The sequence below is a fragment of the Ornithorhynchus anatinus genome, chromosome 3 (genome assembly GCF_004115215.2).
Source record: "Ornithorhynchus anatinus isolate Pmale09 chromosome 3, mOrnAna1.pri.v4, whole genome shotgun sequence".
Lineage (NCBI taxonomy): Eukaryota > Metazoa > Chordata > Mammalia > Monotremata > Ornithorhynchidae > Ornithorhynchus > Ornithorhynchus anatinus.
In genome coordinates this window covers 134,272,398-134,292,194 of record NC_041730.1, presented here as the reverse complement: position 1 = coordinate 134,292,194, position 19,797 = coordinate 134,272,398, and the positions used below count along the sequence as shown (strand labels likewise).

Here is a 19,797-nt window from a genome sequence, read left to right as displayed (position 1 = left end):
TCAATCATATTTATTGAACACTTACTGTGGGCAAAGCACTGTATGAAACGCTCGGGAGGGTACTCTACAGCAGCAAATGGACACGTTCCCTGCCCACAATGAGCTCATGGAAGCAGCGTGGCTCAGTGGAAAGAGCCCGGGCCTGGGAGTCAGAGATCATGGGTTCTAATTCCGGCTCCGCCACTTGTCTGCTGTGTGATCTTGGGCAAGCCACTTCACTTCTCTGTGCCTCAGTTAACTCAACTGTAAAATGGGGATTAAGACTGTGAGCCCCACATGGGCCAACCTCATTACCTTGTATCTATCCCAGCACTTAGAACAGTGCTTGGCACATAGCAAGCGCTTAACAAATACCACATGTATTATTATTATTAGAGGGGGAGATGGACATTAATATACATAAATAGGTAGATAAATAAATAACGGTACAGATGAGGAAACTAGGGTACATCCACGGGGCCACGCTGCTTCTCTTGGCCACGAGCCCAAGAGGTTTCTAAGTCGTGCCCTTCGCGCGGCAATGTTCGGGAAACTCCTTCAAATATGACTTTCCGCAACGGTTTGCTGCCGCTACCTGCTCGATGGTCTTGATGGCCTTATCCTCCCGGCGTTCGGGCGACTGGTACAGCAGGCTGCACAGACCAAGGCGGTTAAACGCCATCTGAAGATGATCCCGATACTGGCCTTTGTCATCGAGATGCATTGCTTTCTGGAGATGGTCCATGGCTGCCTCGATTCGATCTTCGTCCTCTTCGATGTGAGCGATTTCCACGTGGACCTGGCAACGCATCTCGACCATCAAGCTGGAAAATGATCCGGTTTTAAGGAATTAAAAAAATCACGAGCCGACCGTTCTACTCCACGGTCTCACCACGGCCGTCTGCTATGGAAAGATCTCCGAAACAACCCCGGGAGAAGTTACGGGTTCCCTCCCGTGATGTGAGTGGCAGAAACACAGTGGCTTATCATAATGGCAATAATATTAATGGTAATTATTAATTATTGATAATTATGATATTTAAGTGTTCATTATGTTCTAAGTTCTAAGCCTTGGGGTCAATAAAATGTTATCGGTTTGGACACGGACCCTGTCCCAAACGGGGCTCACGGTCTTTTTTTTTAAAATGGTATTAAGTGCTTACTATGTGCCAGGCACTGTTCTAAATGCTGAGGTAGATACAAGATAATCAAGTAGGACACAGTCCATTTCCCACATGGAGTCACGTTCTTAATCTCTATAAGACCCAGAGAAGTGAGGTGACTTGCCCGAGGTCACATGGCCGACAAGTGGCAGGGCCGGGACTAGAACCCAGATCCTCTAGATTCCCAGGCCCCGGCTCTATCCGTTAGACAATGTTGCTTCACAGTCAAGATAGGAAGGAGTAAGATTAATCCCCATTTTACATATAAGGAAACTGAGGCACAGATAAGTGACCTGCTCAAGATCACCCAGCAGAGAAGTGGTGGAGCCAGGATTAGAACCCAGGTTCTCTGACTCCAAGGCCTGTTCCCTATCCACTAGGCCTCGCTGTTTATCTGCCATTCGGGACCTGCCGACGTACAGAAGCAGCACGGCCTAGCGGATAGAGCCTGGACCCGAGAGTCAGAAGCACCTCGGTTCTATTCCGCTGTGTGACCTTGGACAAGTCACTTCACTTCTCTGTGCCTCAGTTCCCTCATCTGTAAAATGGGGATTTAAAAAATAATAACAACAATGATGGTATCTGTTAAGCACTTACTATGTGCCAAGCACTGTTCTAAGCAATGGAGTAGATTCAAGGTAATCAGATTGTCTCCCTGGGGCTCTCACTCTTTAATCCCTATTTTACAGATGAGGGAACTGAAGTACAGAGAAGCTAAGTGACTTGTCCAAGGTCACACAGCAGACTAATGGCAGAGTCGGGATTAGAACCCAGGTTCTCTGACTCCCAAGCCGAGACTCTTTCCTTTAAGCCACCCTGCTTCTCAAAGATTAAGATTAAGACTGTGAACCCTATTATAGGACATTGATTATGTCCAACCTGATTATCTTGTATCTACCCCAGCATTTAGGACAGTGACTGGCACATAGTAAGCGCTTAACAAATATCACAATCATTATTATTATATTTTTGCCTCTGGTCGGGGATTTAAAGACACAAGTTGGCCAGTGTTCAGGGTATAGTCCCCTTAGTGCTCAGTACAGTGTCCTACTCGCAATAGGCCTTCAGTAAATATAATTGACTGATTCAGGTGAAAGCAACGAAGTCCAGTATGTTTCACAAGGTTTCAGGGGCTGGCTGGATGATTGTGTTCGATATTGCTAAAACAGCTTAAGTTCCCTGGAGAATAATAATGATAATCACGGCGCATAATGATAATCACGGCGCTTGTTAAGCACTTACTATGTGCCAAGCACTATTCTAAGCACTGGGCTGGATACAAGTTAATCAAATTGGACACGGTCCCTGTCCCACATAGGACTCACACTCTTAACCCCCATTTTACAGACGAGGAAACTGACTTGCCCAAGGTCACACATCAGACGTGGTAAAGCCAGAATTAGAACCCAAGTCCTTCTGACTCCCTTCTACTCTATCCACCACGCCACACTGCTTCTCATCCTATATCATTGTATACATACAATACATATTTCAAAGCAAACAAACTCAGAGGGAGGAGAAGAGGGCAGCTCACCTGTCGATCTTTTCGAGGATCTCGGCAATGTTCGTTAGCGACTTGCGCAAATTGCAACGCAAATTATGCTGTAATAGAGGCAGGCAGAGATTCCACTGAGTGGCACACACCACTTGGATGAGGTTGGGGTCTCCCATTCGGATCGCCCGCGGCAGGACTACATCCAGACTCTTTATCACGTTCAACAGGGTCTGGAAAAAGGAAAGTATGGCCCCATACGGATGTAGAAATACTTATGCAAGTCATGAGATCCTAAATTACTGCCGTCAAATAATAATGATGATTGTGGCGTCGCACAAACTCCTCACCGTCGGCTTCAAAGCAGTCGACCACCTCCTATCTCCTATCCTATCTCACCTCGTTACCCTCCTTTTACAACCCAGCCCGCACACTTCGCTCCTCCAGTGCTTACCGACACACTGTACCTCCATCTCGTCTGTCTCACCTCCCACCTCTCGCCCACTTCCTGCTTCTGGCCTGGAACGTCCTCCCTCTTCATATCCAACAGTTAATCACAGTCGCCACATTCAAAGCCTTCTTGAAGGCCCACCTCCTCCAAGAGGCCTTCCCAGACTAAGCCCTCCTTTCCTCTTCTCCCACTCCCTCCTGTGTCACCTTTAATTCATCCCTTAATTCATCCCCCACCCCAGCCCCTCAGCAATTATGTCCATAGCTGTCATTTTATTTATTAATATTTTTGTCTGCCTGCCCCTCTAGATTATAAACTCATTGTGGAGAGGGAATGTGTCTGTTTTATCGTTCTACCGTACTCTCCCAAGTGCTTAATGCAGGGCTCGGCACACAGTAAGAACTCAGTAAATATGATTTGACTGACTGACGGACTCTATCCATTAAGCCACACTGCTTCTCGATCCCTCTTAGATCACAGGTCCCATGTAGAAAAGTGACTGTGTCTTGTCTGGTTATCTTATATTTACCCCAGTGCTTAGCACATATTAAATACTTACCAAATACCAACCAATCCATCAATCTTATTTATTGAGCACTTACTGTGTGCTGAGCACTGTACTATGTGCTTGGGAGAGTACAACATAACCCTCTAACAGAGTCGCCACATTCCCTGCCCACAACGAGATTACAGTCTAGAGGTGGAAACAGATATTAATATAGATAAATTATGGATATATAAATAAGTGCCATGGGGCTGAGGGAGGGGTGAATAAAGGGAGTAAATCCAACTACAAGGGTGACATAGATGAGAGGGTGAGAAGATAAAAGGAGGGCTTAGTTGGGGGAAGGTCTCTTTGGAGAAATAATTTTATTAACGCTTCGAAGGTGGGGGAGAGTGATGGTCTGTTGGATATGGGGAGGGAGGGCATTCCAGGGCAGGGTCAAGACGTGGACGAGAGGTTGGCAGCGAGATAGAGGAGATCGAGGTACAGTGAGTAGAATCATTATCATCATCATCATCATCATCATAATTATGGTATTTGTTGAGTGCTTACTGTGTGTCGGGCACTGTACTAAGCGCTGGGTGGAGACAAGCAAATCTTGTTGGATACAGTATCTGTCCCACGCAGGGCTTACAGTATGAATCCCCATTTCACAGTTGAGGTAACTGAGGCAAAGAGAAGTGAAGTGACTTACCCAAGGTCCCACAGCAGATAAGTGGCAGAGTCAGGATTAGAACCCATGACCCGCTGACTCCCAGGCCCATGCTCTATCGACTAACCGATGCCAGAACCAATCAATGGAATTTATCAAGCTTTTACTATGTACGGAAAACTGCACTAAGCACTTGGTACAGTACCGTACAAACCCACATACACTGGGGAAGTCGCATGGTCTAGTGGATAAGGCCAGGGCTTGGGAGATAGAGGACCTGAGTTCTAATCTTGGCCCTGCCACTTACCCGCTGTGTGATATTGGGCAAGTCACGTCACTTCTCTGTGACTCATTTTCCTTAACTCCAAAATGGGGATTCAATCCCTGTTCTCCCTCTGATTTAGAATGTGAGTCCCAGTTTGGCTTAGTGGCAAGAGAACAGTCTTGGGGGTCAGAGGATGTGGGTTCTAATCTCAGCTCTGCCACTTGTCTGCGGGATGAACTTGGGCAAGCCAGTTAACTTCCCTGTGCCTCAGGTACCTCCTCTGTAAAATGGGGATTAAGACTGTAAGCCTCCCGTGGGATGACCTGATTGTCTTGTATCTACTCCAGCCCTTACAGCAGTGCTTGGCACATAGTAGGCACTTAACAAATATCATCATCACCAACATTATTATTATGAAGGACAGGGGCTGTGTCTGATTCACTTGTAACTACCCCCGTGCTTAAAACAGTACTTGGTACACAGTAAGTGCTTATCAAATACCACAAAACCAAAAGAGATGGCAGACACGTTCCCCGCCCACAAGGAGCTTTCGCTCTCTCTATTCTTGGTTTCCTTTCACCCCTAACTTTTATTTTAAAATTTACCTCAACAGCACTCCGGGCATATGTTTTCATTTTATTACCCAGTTTCAAAACTTGAAACTCATATTCCAGGCATTCGATTTCAATCTGTCTTCCAGGATCCTAAAAAACAAAACGATACGTCAATCGACGTAGAATTCTCGAATGAAAATCACCATTAGCGAAGCGGTGTGGCTTAGTGGCAAGAGCCCGGGCTTGGGAGTCAGAGGACGTGGATTCTAATTCTGGCTCCGTCACTTGTCTGCTGAATGACCTCGGGCAAGCCACTTCACTGCTCTGTGCTTCAGTTACCTAGTCTGTAAGATGGGGATGAAGACAGTGAGCTCCACGTGGAACAACCTGATTACCTTGCATGTGACCCAGTGCTTAGAACAGCACTTGGCATTTAGCGAGTGCTTAACAAGTACCATTATTATTATTATTATTATTTCCATGTGTTAATTTCTTCAAGACCCTTTTTCAATAGAGCATCTTGAAAAGTCTACATTATACACACCATTCTTCAAGTAGAGGGGAGAATTTGATTTAACACAGTGCCACGCGGAAACACTATGGACATTACATCTGACTGAGACAAATCTAATGGTGGTTTGTCTTTGTCTTGCAACCCTTTATTCATTCCTCCCTCCCTCTCACAACACTTATGTACCTATCTGTAATTTATTCGTTCATTCAATCATATTTATTGAGTGCTTACTGTGTGCAGTGTACTGTACTAAGTGCCTGGGAGAGTATCAGCTGTGTGCCTTTGGGCAAGTCACTTAACTTCTCTGTACCTCAGTCCCCTCATCTGTAAAATGGGGATGAAGACTGTGAGCCTCACGTGGGACAACCTGATTACCCTGTATCTCCCCCAGCGCTTAGAACAGTGCTCAGCACATAGTAAGCGCTTAACAAATACCAACATTATTATTATTATTACAATACAATAAGCAGACTGAAAGCTAGACTGAAAGCTCACTGTGGGCAGGGAACGTTTCTACCAACTCTATTCCACTGCCTTCTTCCAAGCCCTCACTACAGAGCCGGGCACACGGTTTAAATGCTCAATAAATACGATTAAATTGTGGTCGAAAAAAGTTCTCTGGACTCCATCAGAGCAGCGTGGCTCAGTGGAAAGAGCAAGGGATTGGGGGTCAGAGGTCATGGGTTCGAATCCCAGCTCTGCCACTTGTCAACTGTGTGACTGTGGGCAAGTCACTTCACTTCTCTGGGCCTCAGTGACATCTTCTGTAAAATGGGGATGAAGACTGTGAGCCTCATGTGTGACTGTGGGCAAGTCACTTCACTTCTCTGGGCCTCAGTGACATCTTCTGTAAAATGGGGATGAAGACTGTGAGCCTCATGTGGGACAACCTAATTACCCTGTATACCCCAGTGCTTAGAACAGTGCTCTGCACATAGTAAGCGCTTAATATATACCAACATTATTATTAATACCTCAACTGTTATTTGATCCCACAGCCAGAGAATTAGAGGGACATTTGCTACTAGCACTTTGACATAATTTAGCATGATGGAAATTATATATTAGAAATTACATATTACCAATCATTCATTTCTATTAGTGTCTGTCTCCCCTTCAGACTGCAAGCTCACCGTGGACAGGGAACGTTTCTGCCAACTCTTTTGTGCTGTACTTTTCCAAGTGCTTAGTAGAGCGCTCTGCACACAGAAAGTGCTTAGTAAATACCACTGTTAGACGGCTTGACGGTTAGGGTTTGTGAACACTGAGCTGAGTACTTGAAGTCAGGACATCTTTGTGTTGAGACTGTGCCTTACATACCTCACTCTCTCTCTGATCTATAAAGTGAGAATTCAATTCTTGTTTTCCTTCCTCCTTCTCCTACTCCCTTCTGCTTCTCCTTGACTTGCTCCCTTTATTCATCCCCGCCCCGCCCAGCCCCACCATACTTAAGTTTATACCTGCCATTGATTTATTCCTATTAATATCTCTCTCCCCCTCTAGACTATAAGTTCACTGTGGGCAGGGAATGTGTCAGTTTATTGTTGTATTATCCTCTCCCAAGATCTTAGTACAGTGCTCTGCACACAATAAGCGCTTATTAAACATGTTTTACTGACTGATCGACTTATCCCGAGAGCCCCACATGGGGCAGAGACTGTGTCTCATATGATTGCATTGTATCTATCCCAGAGTACGTATGGTGGTCAGTGCATGGTATGGGGTTAACAAATACCACTTATATCTAATTGACGGCCGAGGCAACTGTATCGATAGCCGACGCTCGAGCATGCTGGCGGTAGAGCATTCTCTACCTAGCACCGGCTTCCGGGCACCTTGAGGCAACCTAGGGTCGAAGGCATGTGACAGGGATGATATCCTCCTCCTCCTGACGACATCTTCCTCTCCTTCTCAGTGTGGCCTAGTGGAAAGACCACAGGTCTGGGGGTCAGAAGGACCTGGGTTCTAACCCACTGGGAGATCTTGGACAGGTCACTCAATTTCTCTGTGTCTCAGTTATGTCATCTGCAAAATGGGGATTCCTTGTTCTCCCTCCTACTTCATTTGGAGTATGTGAATCCCATGTGGTAGAGGAACTGGGTCTGCCCCAGTTATTCCAGCACTTAGTACAGTGCTTGGCTTGTAGAAAGTGCTAAAAACAATACCATGATTATTATCACTATTTCTTGTTTTCATTATTGGTAACCATATTTCTCAAGAGGAGATATACGACCTATCTTTGAACACTCATCTTTCTTGCTGTCCTGAGGAACCCATTTTCTCTCATTTCTTCAAAAGTCCTTGCTCCTGACCACCTCTCCTTTTGCTTTCTTCAATCTCTCCCTCTCCTTTCTCTCTGTCTTTCCTCCTGGCCAACTCTCCCCAAACAGAAACTATGCTCCTTTGTCACCCTCACGCTTCACGTTAACAACCTATCTCCCTTCTCCCTGTCTGAGTGCCTTTAATGGTGTCAATACACATGCTGTCATGGTCACTAATGGATTCATCGGAGCATTCTCTGTTCACATTTCACAAAAATGGAGGAAAGAAAATGGGGTGAGAAAGTAGTGAAATAAAAGAATAGAGCTAGAATATTTTCCTACACTTTTTATCATTTGGTAATTAATAATAATAATAATTCATTGTGGGCAGGGAATGTGTCTGGGTTTTTTTTTTTTGGTATTGTACTCTCCCAAATGCTTGGTATGGAGTTTTGCAACAGTAAGCACTCAAAAATAATAATAATAATGATGATGATAATGGTATTTGTTAAGCGCTTACTATGTGCCAAGCACCGTTCTAAACAATGGGATAGATGCAAGGTTATCAGGTAGTTCCATTTGGGGGCTCACAATCTTTTGAATGAATGAATTCCAGTAATAATAATGGTATTTGTTAAGCACTTACTATGTGTCAAGCAATGTTCTAAACGCCAGGATAGATAAAAGTTAATCAGCAAGGACACAGTCCCTGTTCCATACTGGGCTCATCGTATAAGAGGAAGGGAGGAGGGAGTAACCCCATTTTATAGATGAGTTAACTGAGATACAGAGAAGGTAAGTGACTTGCCCAAGGTCACAGAGCGGAAAAGCGGCAGAGCCGGGATGAGACTCCAGGCCTGCAGGCTCCCAGGCCTTTGTCCTCTAGACTGTAAACTCATTGTGGGTAGGGAACATGTCTGTTTATTGTTGTATTGTACTCTCCCAAGCACTTAGTACAGTTTTTTGCACACAGTAAACGCTCAGTAAATACGACTGAGTGACTGACTCTTAGCAAGACCATCATTGAAATGCTTTTTTTTTTTTTTAACAGTATTTATTAAATGTGTGCTATATGTCAAACACTGTTCTAAGTGCAGGGATAGGTACACGCTTATTAGGTCAGACTAAATCCCTGTTCCACATGGGCTCACAGTCTAATAACGAGGAAGATTTCTAAACAATGTTTTTATATTGTATAAAGAACCACCCTCTCGGATTTCACATTCTCAGAAAGTTTGAATCATAGAGTTTTCAAACAAGAGGAAGCATAGTATATATTTTAACCTGGGAGAAGTCCATTTATTAGTTTATAAACAGTTGAATGATAATAAAGTTTCATTTGTTTCAAATTAATCTTTTGGTACTTTATATTTGTGGTCATTGAAGTTCAGTTAATCAATCAATAATTCATATCTATTAAGAGTTTATGGTGAGCAGAACACTGTACCAAACGCTTGGGAATGTACAACAGAGTTGATAGATAGGTTCCTGCCCACAGCAAGGAGGAATTTATCATCTTTTTCTTAGACAACTGTTTGAAATAATAATGTTGGTATTTGTTAAGCGCTTACTATGTGCAGAGCACTGTTCTAAGCACTGGGGTAGGTACAGGGTCATCAGGTTGTCCCTTGTGAGGTTCACAGTTTAACCCCATTTTACAGATGAGGTCACTGAGGCACAGAGAAGTGAAGTGACTTGCCCACGGTCACACAGCTGACAAGTGGCAGAGTTGGGAGTCGAACTCATGAACTCTGACTCCGAAGCCCAGGCTCTTTCCATTGAGCCAATATTAACAATAGAACAAATATGTGTTTAGCAATATGCAAATACACTGAACATACTTACATCATTTTTAAATTCCTTCAGATCACATATACAATCGTATGAAAGTTCAATGGATTTCATCGTCAAAGAAAGGCGAGCCAATTCTAAAAGCAAAGGCATTCTGAAATTATGAAAAAAATTGTACATTAGTAAAGGTGTGCCTTGAAATAGGAGTCGGTATATTTGTGACCATTTTTACTGAGTATATTTAAAGTATTGAGACAGAAATGAGCAGTTCATTTTGAATGACTCAAAAGTCGGGATACGTGCATAATTACTGTACACTTAGTACAGTGCCCGGCACATAGTAAGCGTTTAACAAATATCACAGTTATATTAAATATGATTCACAGGGGAATCCCAACTCCACACGGAGAAGAAAATCAATTCATTATAGAACATCAGTAAGAAATGAAAAGGACAGAGGATACCTTTCAATACCAGTTAAAGACAGTCAGTGATGATCTCCATCATCTTTTATTATTATCATGATTATAATAATTATAATAAAATAAATATATATAATTAATAATAATCACGATAACAATGCTGATGATGATGATGATATATATTAAGCATTTACTATGTGCCAGGCACTGTACTAAGCACTGGAGTGGATACAAGCAAATCAGGTTGGGTTCAGTCCCTGTCCCACTTGGGGATCACAGTCTCAATCCCATTTTACAGATGAGGTAACTGAGGCCCAGAGAAGTGAAGTGACTTGCCCAAGGATGCGCAGCAGACAAATGGCAGAGCTGGAATTAGAACCCATGACCTTCTGACTCTCAGGCCCGTGCTCTATCCACGAGGCCATGTATCGAAAAGGACGCTGATGATAAAATATTCAGGGCAGTGAGATGCTTTTTTTTTTTACACCAAACAAAATCTAGTACTTTAAGAAAAAAAGTTCCATTTTAGAATATAATTAGCATCTTAATATCTTTCACCAAATTAACCAACAATTTAAAGGCCGAAATCACAGTCTTCTGAAAGGTAAAACAAAACTCACCTTTCATCTCCGATTGAAGTTACAGACTGATGGTCATATTGCTTTAAAAGTTTGTAGGCATTCTGCAGGTATGTGTCCGCTTCCTGGGGCATCTCTTTTCCACCCAATTTCCTGGAATGATTTTAAGGCTGGGATGATTAGGGGTCAGGGTGGATTGTGGTTGCAAATTTTTCTGAAAAAATATCCCCTGAAATTGCAAGCTGAAATAATACTCTTTGTCCATGAGGAAAAAAATGATCTGTTCAAATAAAGAGTGGCAGGTAAGGCTAGGGATTGAAATAAATTGAGGGGAATGTCAGGAAATGGAATCAGGCAGAAGGGCAAGTGAACTTCAAGGAACAGACCCAAATAGCAGATCGTGAAAAACTAGAGGCTGCAGACTTCACCTGTAATCTCTCAACCACTTAGTTCTTTCACTCATTCAACCTTATTCGTTGAGTGCTTACTGTGTGCAGAGCACTGTACTAAGTGCTTGGGAGCGTAAAATAGAACAATGAAGGGACACATTTCCTGTCCACAATGAGCTTACAGTCTAGAGGGGGAGACAGATTTTAATAGAAATAGATGACAGATATGGACATTAGTGCTATGGCACTGGGAGGGGAGATGAAAAAAAGGGAGCAAGTCAGGGCGACGCAGAAAGGAGAGGAAGAAGAGGGAGAGGGGGACTCAGTCTGGGAATGTCTCCTGAAGGAGGTGAGCTCTCAGTAGGGCTTTGAAGGGGGGAAGAGAGTTAGTTTGGCGGAGGTGAGGAGGGAGGGCCTTCCGGGACCGCGGGAGGACGTGGGCCGGGGGTCGACGGGGGACGGGCGAGAACGAGGCGTGGTGAGGAGGTGAGTGGAGGCAGAGGAGCGGAGTGTGCGGGCTGGGATGGAGAAGGAGAGAAGGGAGGTGAGGAAGGAACGGGCAAGGTGATGGACAGCTTTGAAGCCAATAGTGAGGAATTTCTGTTTCAAAAGAAATAACTTTGATTGGTGAATTCTCATTTTGCTGTGGACAGTGGTGCTCTGGCCCTTTCAACTTCAGAGCCTTTCCTGCTTCCCTGCCTTCTTGTGCTGGGGTGCAGAGGGGGCCAGATAGTCACCCCTAAATGCAGCCCTTAAAGCGGTCGTGGTCTAGTGGATAGAATGCAGTCCTGGGAGTCAGAAGGACCTGGGTTCTAATTCCAGGTCCACCACTTGTCTGCCGTGCGACCTTGGGAAAAAAATCACTTAACTTCTCTGTTCCTCAGTTATCTCATTTGTAAAATGGGGATTAAGATTGTGAGCCCTACATGGGACAGGGATGGTGTCCAAATCAATTTACTTGCATCCACCCCAGTGCTTAGTACATTGCCTGGCACATAGTAAACTCAAAAAAATACAACTATTATTAATAATAATAGTAATATTAATAATTTGATGTAAATTGTTTTGTATTTGTGTCAGGAAAGGTATTCAATTATGTTTATCTTGCAGTGGGTGATTTTTGATAGAAATAAGCATGGGCTAGAGGTTAAATCAAAGGCCTGGGAGTCAGAGGACTTGATTCTGTGCTCTAATCCCATCTCTGCCTCTTGTCTGCTGTTTGACCTTGGGCAAGTCAATTCACTGTGCCGCAGTTACCTTATTGTAAAATGGGGATTAAAACTTTGAGCCCCATCTGGGACATGGACTGTGTCCAACCTGGTTAGCTTGTTTTGATTCCAGTGCTTAGTACAGTGCTTAGCACATAATAAGCACTTAACGATTACCATTTTTCTTAAAAAGCTTCTACTGCTTGGCTATAAGCTCCACAAGGGGATTGTGTCTATCTACTCGATTTTATTGCACTCTCAGAAGCACTTAGTACAATGCTCTGCACACAATAGAGCTCAATAAACACCACTGATAAATAGCAAATTCAGAAATTAAAGTTAGTTATTGTCTTCGGTGAAATAGCAGCACCTGCTCCTTGAGGAACCACATGGCTAATTCCCTCCCTTTCCAGTTCATTATTGCTATCCCAGGAATATTTGTCTTTCCATTTTCTGAGGTAGAAATTCTTAGGGAACATTGAGATGGCACTCACGATTTTAATGCCTGTATGTTATAAATAACCGATAGATTGACTGACTCCTGCATTTCTGTTTCCATTTGGGAATCATCCATTAGTTTGTGATGCACCTTGGAAAAAACAAAATAGGAAAATTATTCAACATTAAACCTAAAATCTGTTTTTGCCACCCATTGTTGGATTTGAATTTAGGACATTTCCCCCTCATTTGTTTTTCTAGAGAGCTGGCTATCAATACATATTTCTCTGTAGACCTTCTCATCTTACTGGTAGAAACACTGTGCACACTACACAGACAGCAGGAGACTGGCAAGGAAATGGAGAACTGGAAGTAACAGAATGAAATAGAAACAGGAAAAACAATATTTATTTGTATTGATGTCTGTCGCCCCTTCTCTAGATGGTTAGGTTGTTGTGGGCAGGGAATGTCACTGTTTATTGTTGTGTTGTACTTTCCCAAGCACTTAGTACACTGCTCTGCCCACAGTAAGTGCTCAATAAATATGATCGAATTGAATGAATTAGTAAAACATTCTCCTCCATGAAGTCTTGTCTTACTAAACTGTCCTTTCCCCACCTTATCCGCCCTCCCATCTATGCTATCAATCAAACAATCAGCAACCCAGCCTAGTGGAGAGAACCAGTGCCTGGGAGTCAGAAGGTCACAGGTTCTAATTCCAACTCCGCCACTTGCTTCCTGTATGACCTTGGGCAAGTCACTTCACTGGGCCTCTGTTACCTCATCTGTAAAATGGGGATTGAGAATGTGAGCCCCACGTAGGTCAGGGACTAGGTCCAACCCGATTTGCTTGTATCCACCCCAGCGCTTAGTACAGTGCCTGGCACATAGTAAGCATGTAACAAATATCATACGTATATTATTATTATTCTCATTATTTATTGAATCCTTACCATGTGCAGAGCACACTGTACTAAGAAGCATGGGTCTGGGAGTCAGAAGAACCTGAGTTCCTGGCTCTGCCACTTGTCTGTTGTGTGACCTTGGGCAAATCGCTTCACTTCTCTGGGCCTCTGGGCCTCAATAAAATGGGGATTAAGACTTTGAGCTCCATGTGGGACAGGGGCTGGGTCCAATTTGTTGATCAGAACCACAAGGTGAGTCCAATGCAACTATCGGATAAAACAAGCAGTCCCCTTATCACCCACCAACCACCGTACTAGACTTCACTTCATAATCACCAACATCCTTTTCCACCTCCCAAACTAAGAGAAAGTCACCCTCAGGCCAGGCAAAGATGGAATCCCAAACAGATGGCGAGAACACTCATTAAGCATTCTGAATTGAACTTTCCCTACTGAGGAGACTGCCCTGATAATTAGTTAGTGAATGGTATTGATTGAATGTTTACCCTATGCAGAGCCCCGTACTAAGTGCTGGCGAGAGTACGATACAAAAGAGTTGGCGGACACGTTCCCTGCCCACGAAGAGTCCCTAGACTGTAAGCTCCTTGTGGGCAGGGAATGTGTCTGTTTCTTGTTCTATTGGACTCTACCAAGCACTTAGTACAGTGCTCTGCACCCAGTGAGCACTTAATAAATAGGATTGAATGAATTAATGAGTTTACCATCTTATAAGATGGAGAAAAACGGTTGAAATGTGGAGATGCATGATCTTAGCCTTGATGTTTGAGGAAGTAATCTTCTCCAGCAGAGCTTTGAAAAGTGGAAAACTACCCAGGTGTGTGTTTGTGTGTGTGTACATGTGCAAACACACATACACAAACACACACACATACCCCCCGCACCCCCATATGTGATTTCCCCTCAAGACAGGATTCTTCTAATCTGTTAACGAGTTCCGATCCCTTTTTAAATATCCCAACAAATCCAGTTGCCATCATTTACTTTCAGGATCTTCTAATATTACACAGATTTCATTTGAAGAAAGATTTTTGACATCAAATATAGATTAGCCCTTCTTAAATTTGATCTTACTATATCCAGCTATGCTTCTTCATCTCCAGTCTTACAATTAGTCGTCTATATTAATCCCCAAACGTTCCAAATGGGTTCGTAAAACTTTTCAATTTACCATAATAGAAAATAGTTGTGGATATTTATGTGGCACATTAACTTTAATATATGCTGCTGCAGTGGAGGAAAATTCAGCGGCTTCTGCTGTTTTTCTAGCATCGAGAAAACATTCCAGTAGTTCTCTGTAAATGAAAGAATATCACATATTAAACCTTGAATATTTTATGAAGCCTCATTCAGGCCTCTAAATCAGCATTCAACACACAATTTTAAAAACACACAATTTTAAAAATAACTTTTCTTAACATGCATGGAGTGCTGAGCTTCAAATATTTCTATTTCCTGAAACATCAGCAAAATAAACACTAAATTGCGCCAGACTAGGGAAGAACAGCAGAAAATAAAACTTAAAAATAGAGGAACTTCATATTTTCTCCATTAAGGTCTACGCACGTCTCACCTGTCTTCTCAAACTTCCCTAACTTCCAAGCAGCAAATCCTGACCACTGCCTTTAATGCACTCAATCAGCTCTCCCTCCGACTTCACTTTAGAGAAGCAGCATGGCCTAACGGCAAGAGCACAGGCCTGTGAATCGAAGGACGTGGGGTCTAATCTCAGCTCTGCCACTTCACTGGTTCAATCTATTTATTAAGCACTTACTGTGTGCAAAACACTGTACTAAGCTCTTGGGAAAGTACAATAGAGCAATAAGGAATAATGATTCTGCCCACATGAGCTCACAGTCTAGAGTGGGGGAGGCAGACATCGATACAAATAAACAGACATTGATATAAAGTCTGCTGGGTAACCTTGGGTAAGTCACTTAACTTCTCTTTGCCTCATCTATAAAATGGGGATCAAGACTGCGAGCCCCACGTGGGACAAGGACTATGTGAAACCTGACCACCTGGTATCTATAGAGAAGCAGTGTGGCTCAGTGGAAAGAGCCCGGGCTTTGGAGTCAGAGGTCATGGGTTCGAATCCCGGCTCGGCCACTTGTCAGCTGTGTGACTTTGGGCAGGTCACTTAACTTCTCGGTGCCTCAGTTACCTCATCTGTAAAATGGGGATGAAGACTGTGAGCCCCACGTGGGACAACCTGATTCCCCTGTGTCTACCCCAGCGCTTAGAACAGTGCTCGGCACATAGTAAGCGCTTAACAAATACCAACATTATTATTATTATTATTATCATCTAACCCCACCACTTAGAAAAGTATTTCATATGCAGTAAGCGCTGAACAAATACCATCACTATTATTCACTTGCACTACTCTCCCAATCTACTCCAGCTCATAAATTTAGATGCTTCATTTCTCTTAAACTAACCTATTCATTGTACCTCGTTCTCCTCATTCTTGCTGCCAAATTCTTTGTTCTTATGGTGTTCGTTAAATGCAGTCAATCCTATCTATTGAGCGCTTACTGTGTGTAGAGCACCATACTAAGCGCTGGGAAAGTACAGTTCAGCAACAAAGAGAGACAATTCCTACCCAATAAGGGGCTCACAGTCTAGAGGGGGGGACAGACAACAAAACAAGTAAACAGGCAGCAATAGCATCAATATAATTATAGATTGATACACATCATTAATGAAATCAATAGAATAATAAATATGTACATATATACACAAGTGCTGCGGGGAGGGGAGGAAGGTAGAGCAGAGGGAGGGAGTAGGGGCGGTGGAGAGGGGAGGAGGAGCAGAGGAAAAGGGGGCTCAGTCTGGGAAGGCCTCCTGGAGGAAGTGAGCTCTCAGTAGGGCTTTTAAGGGGGAAAGTGTGCTAGTTTGGCAGATGTGAGGAAGGAGGGCATTCCAGGCCAGAGGTAGGTCACGGGCCAGGGGTCGACGGCAGAACAGGCGAGAACGAGGCCCAGCGAGAAGGTTAGCGGCACCAGAGGGGCATGCTGGGCTGTTGGAGGAGAGAAGGGAGGCGAGGTAGGAGGGGGCACGGGGATGGACAGCTTTGAAGCCAATAGTGAGGAGTTTTTCCTTGATAGAGAGGTTGATAGGCAACCTCTGGAGATTTTTGAGGAGGGGGGTGACATACCCAGAGCATTTCTGTAGAAAGATAATCCGGGCAGCAGAGTGAAGTATAGGTATGTACCAGACTGTACTAGGCAATGGGGTAGATATACAAACTAATCAGATTGGACACGGTCCTTGTCCCTCATGGGGCTCCGATTCATGAGGCACAAAAAAAATGAAGCGACTTGCCCAAGGTCACATAGCAGACGAGTGGCAGAGCCAAGATTAGAACCTGTGCTCTATCCACTAGGCCATGCTGCTTTTCCAAAGACACACAGGACAATTTTGACATAGGGAGAGGAGACTGATGTGGATGGTCAAGTACACGCCAAGTACATGCCACCTGACAGGGCACAGTGACCCTGCGGAGTGGACAGTGTGGTTAGAGAAGGAACTGACCAACACTGGGGAAGCCTTGGGGTGACACTCACGAGAACGTGGGGAAAAACGTCTGATCCTGAGTGTGGGCAAGAGGTGTTTGGGCTGGGGGCTTCCAGGTCTCTGGGATTCTGGGCCACTGGGTTTTTCAGTCTTTAATCAATCGATCGAACAATCACTGGTATTTATTGAGCACTTACTACGGGCAGAGCACTGTACTAAGCGCTTGCGAGGGTAGTTTTCTCTACAGGGGTCGTGCTGGCTCTCTCACTCTCACCCTAGTGCACTGGGGTCTGGGGTCTTAGGTGTCTTGATCTTGGGGTCATTCGTTCAGTCATTCAATCATATTTATTGAGCGTATCTATTATCGTATTCAATAGATACAATTGATTGAATGAACAAATGACCCACAGTGAGCTCACAGTCTAAATGGGTCAGTCAGAAGAGAGGGTACTTGCCGGACAGACAAGGGTCTGTGTGTGGGGGACCCGGGAATGCTGGCTGTTGGATGATGTTTTTTTAATGGTATTTAATAGTGATGGTATTTGTTAAGCGCTAACTATGTGCCAAGCACTGCTTTGTTAAGCACTTACTAGTGTGGCTTCGTGGAAAGAGCTCAGGCTTGGGAGTCAGAGGTCATGGGTTCTAATCCCGGCTCTACTACTGTGTGACTTTGGGCTAGTCACTTCACTTCTCTGGGCCTCAGTTACCTCAACCGTAAAATGGGGATTAAGACTGTGAGTCCCACGTGGGTAGCCTGATTACCTCATATCTACCCCAGTGCTTAGAACAGTGCTTGGCACATAGTAAGTGCTTAACCAATATGATCATTATTATTATTATGTGCCAGGCACTTTTCTAAGTATTGGGGTAGATACAAAGTAATCAGGTTGGACTCAGTCCCTGTCCCACATGGGGCTCACAGCCTTAACCCCCATTTGCAGAAGAGGTAACAGAGAAGTGAAGTGACTTGCCCAAGGCCATAAAGAAGACAAGTGGCAGAGCTGGGATTAGAACCCATGACCTTCTGACTCCCAGGCCCAAGCTGTAGCCATTACACCACTGCAGCTTCACTTGTTAAAAATATCTCCACTTCATTGCATATGCCTGGGAAGTTGCAGGATTCAAAGTTATAAAAACCAAATCAGAATGAAAATCCTTCTAGTAAAATCCTCCTGACAGAAAGGCAAAAGTCCAATTCCCAAACTGAATGAGTAAAGAATATTATTTCTGGTGACACAATACCACGTGAAGAGTGATTACCATCATTTTCTAGAAAATTCAGAAAGCAGAAGTGCAAGTACTTTTAAGTTAGCCCTGTTTTTATTTATTCAAAGTATATTTATTTTCCCTTAAAACTTTGAGAAGTCGCAAGGAAATCAGAAGGACCAGGATTCTAATCTCACCTCTGCCCATTGTCTGCCGTGTGACCTGGGCAGGTCACTTCACTTCTCTGTCCCTCAGTTCCCTCATCCATAAAATGGGGATGAAGACTGTGAGCCCTATGTGGGACAGGGACTGTGTCCAACCTGATTGCGTGTATCTCCCCTAGCGCTTAGTACAGTGCTCAGCACATAATTATAATAATAATGATTGTGGTATTTGTAGAGCACTTAGTATGTGCCAGGCACTGTACTAAGCACTGGGCTGGACACAAGTAAATGGGGTTGGACACAGCCCTGTTACACAGGGGGCTCACAGTCTATTAAGCCCTTAAGAAATACCATTAAAAAAACCTAAAAACAAAAAACAAAACCCAGAAAAACGTCCCCTTTTCTTATCTGTTAACCCAGGGATCCCATTTTAGAAGTAATGCTCCAAGTTATGGAAAAGATGGTGATCTTTACTTAGCATATTCATTGCTTGCTTGCTTTCCCTTATCACTGCCTTCCTTTGGCAACACAATTTTGAGCGCGGCACTCATTTTTGAGGGGTTCTTAGTAAATTCAGTGAAATACCCACATTTTTCCATAAATGATCAAAATATCTGCTGTCTATTAAAAGAGGTACTGATGAAAAATTTGCCCCATCTTTTAAACATGAGGAATTTGCTGTTCTGAGGAACTACCATAGGCTTAAAAAGAGAAGTAGAGAAACCACACGACCATGTGATGGATGATTAAAGGTGTTTCATAAAGCTTATGCTCTGGGCTCTATAATCAATCACAGGTACAGTCTGCCCTATTCAGACAAAATCTAATTCGACTTCAAGGCAAAAATCCTCCCCCAGATCAGTTCCCCTTCATGTCATGACCTAGAAGTCTGAATCAAAGATAGTACAAAATGTTGTTTTGCCCGTTTACAGAAACAGGATCCAAATAGGATACTACAAGAATTGTGTACTAAGTAATTGACTGAGGCAGGTCTTCTTTTGACAAATAAAGTGCAAGCTTCAATTTATGTTTTATCTCAGTGGCCTATCAATCTTATACGGTCAGCACACACAATTCTAAAACTTCCAAATACTTTCTCTAGAGAAAGAGCCACAAATAGAGGAGACTGGTTAACGATGTCAATGGTGAGCTGTTTCTCTTTCTGCAAAGCCGGGCCTGACCGTTGCCATTTTATACCACCTGAATCTTCAAATCACCGATTATTTCTTTTTTCAAACACACATACAAACAAAAATTAGGGTACTTAAGCGCTTACAAGCAAATAAGTTCGGACACGGTCCCTGTCCCACATGAGGCTCCTAG

At 43.6% G+C, this 19,797-nt stretch overlaps 1 protein-coding gene across 4 annotated transcripts in view; it reads right to left on the bottom strand.

Annotated features, from left to right (window-relative positions):
- The window catches only part of CFAP46 (cilia and flagella associated protein 46), a 193,175-nt gene that overhangs the window by 154,828 nt on the left and 18,550 nt on the right, over nt 1-19,797 (bottom strand). For all 4 annotated transcript variants that reach the window (XM_029061715.1, XM_029061716.1, XM_029061717.1 and 1 more), the window contains exons 7-13: nt 14,757-14,880; nt 12,719-12,813; nt 10,670-10,780; nt 9,682-9,781; nt 5,113-5,211; nt 2,677-2,867; nt 575-803 (exon numbers count right to left, since the gene is read on the bottom strand). In XM_029061715.1, the coding sequence (XP_028917548.1) occupies nt 575-803; nt 2,677-2,867; nt 5,113-5,211; nt 9,682-9,781; nt 10,670-10,780; nt 12,719-12,813; nt 14,757-14,880 (949 nt within the window). The remainder of the gene's footprint in view (nt 1-574; nt 804-2,676; nt 2,868-5,112; nt 5,212-9,681; nt 9,782-10,669; nt 10,781-12,718; nt 12,814-14,756; nt 14,881-19,797) is intronic.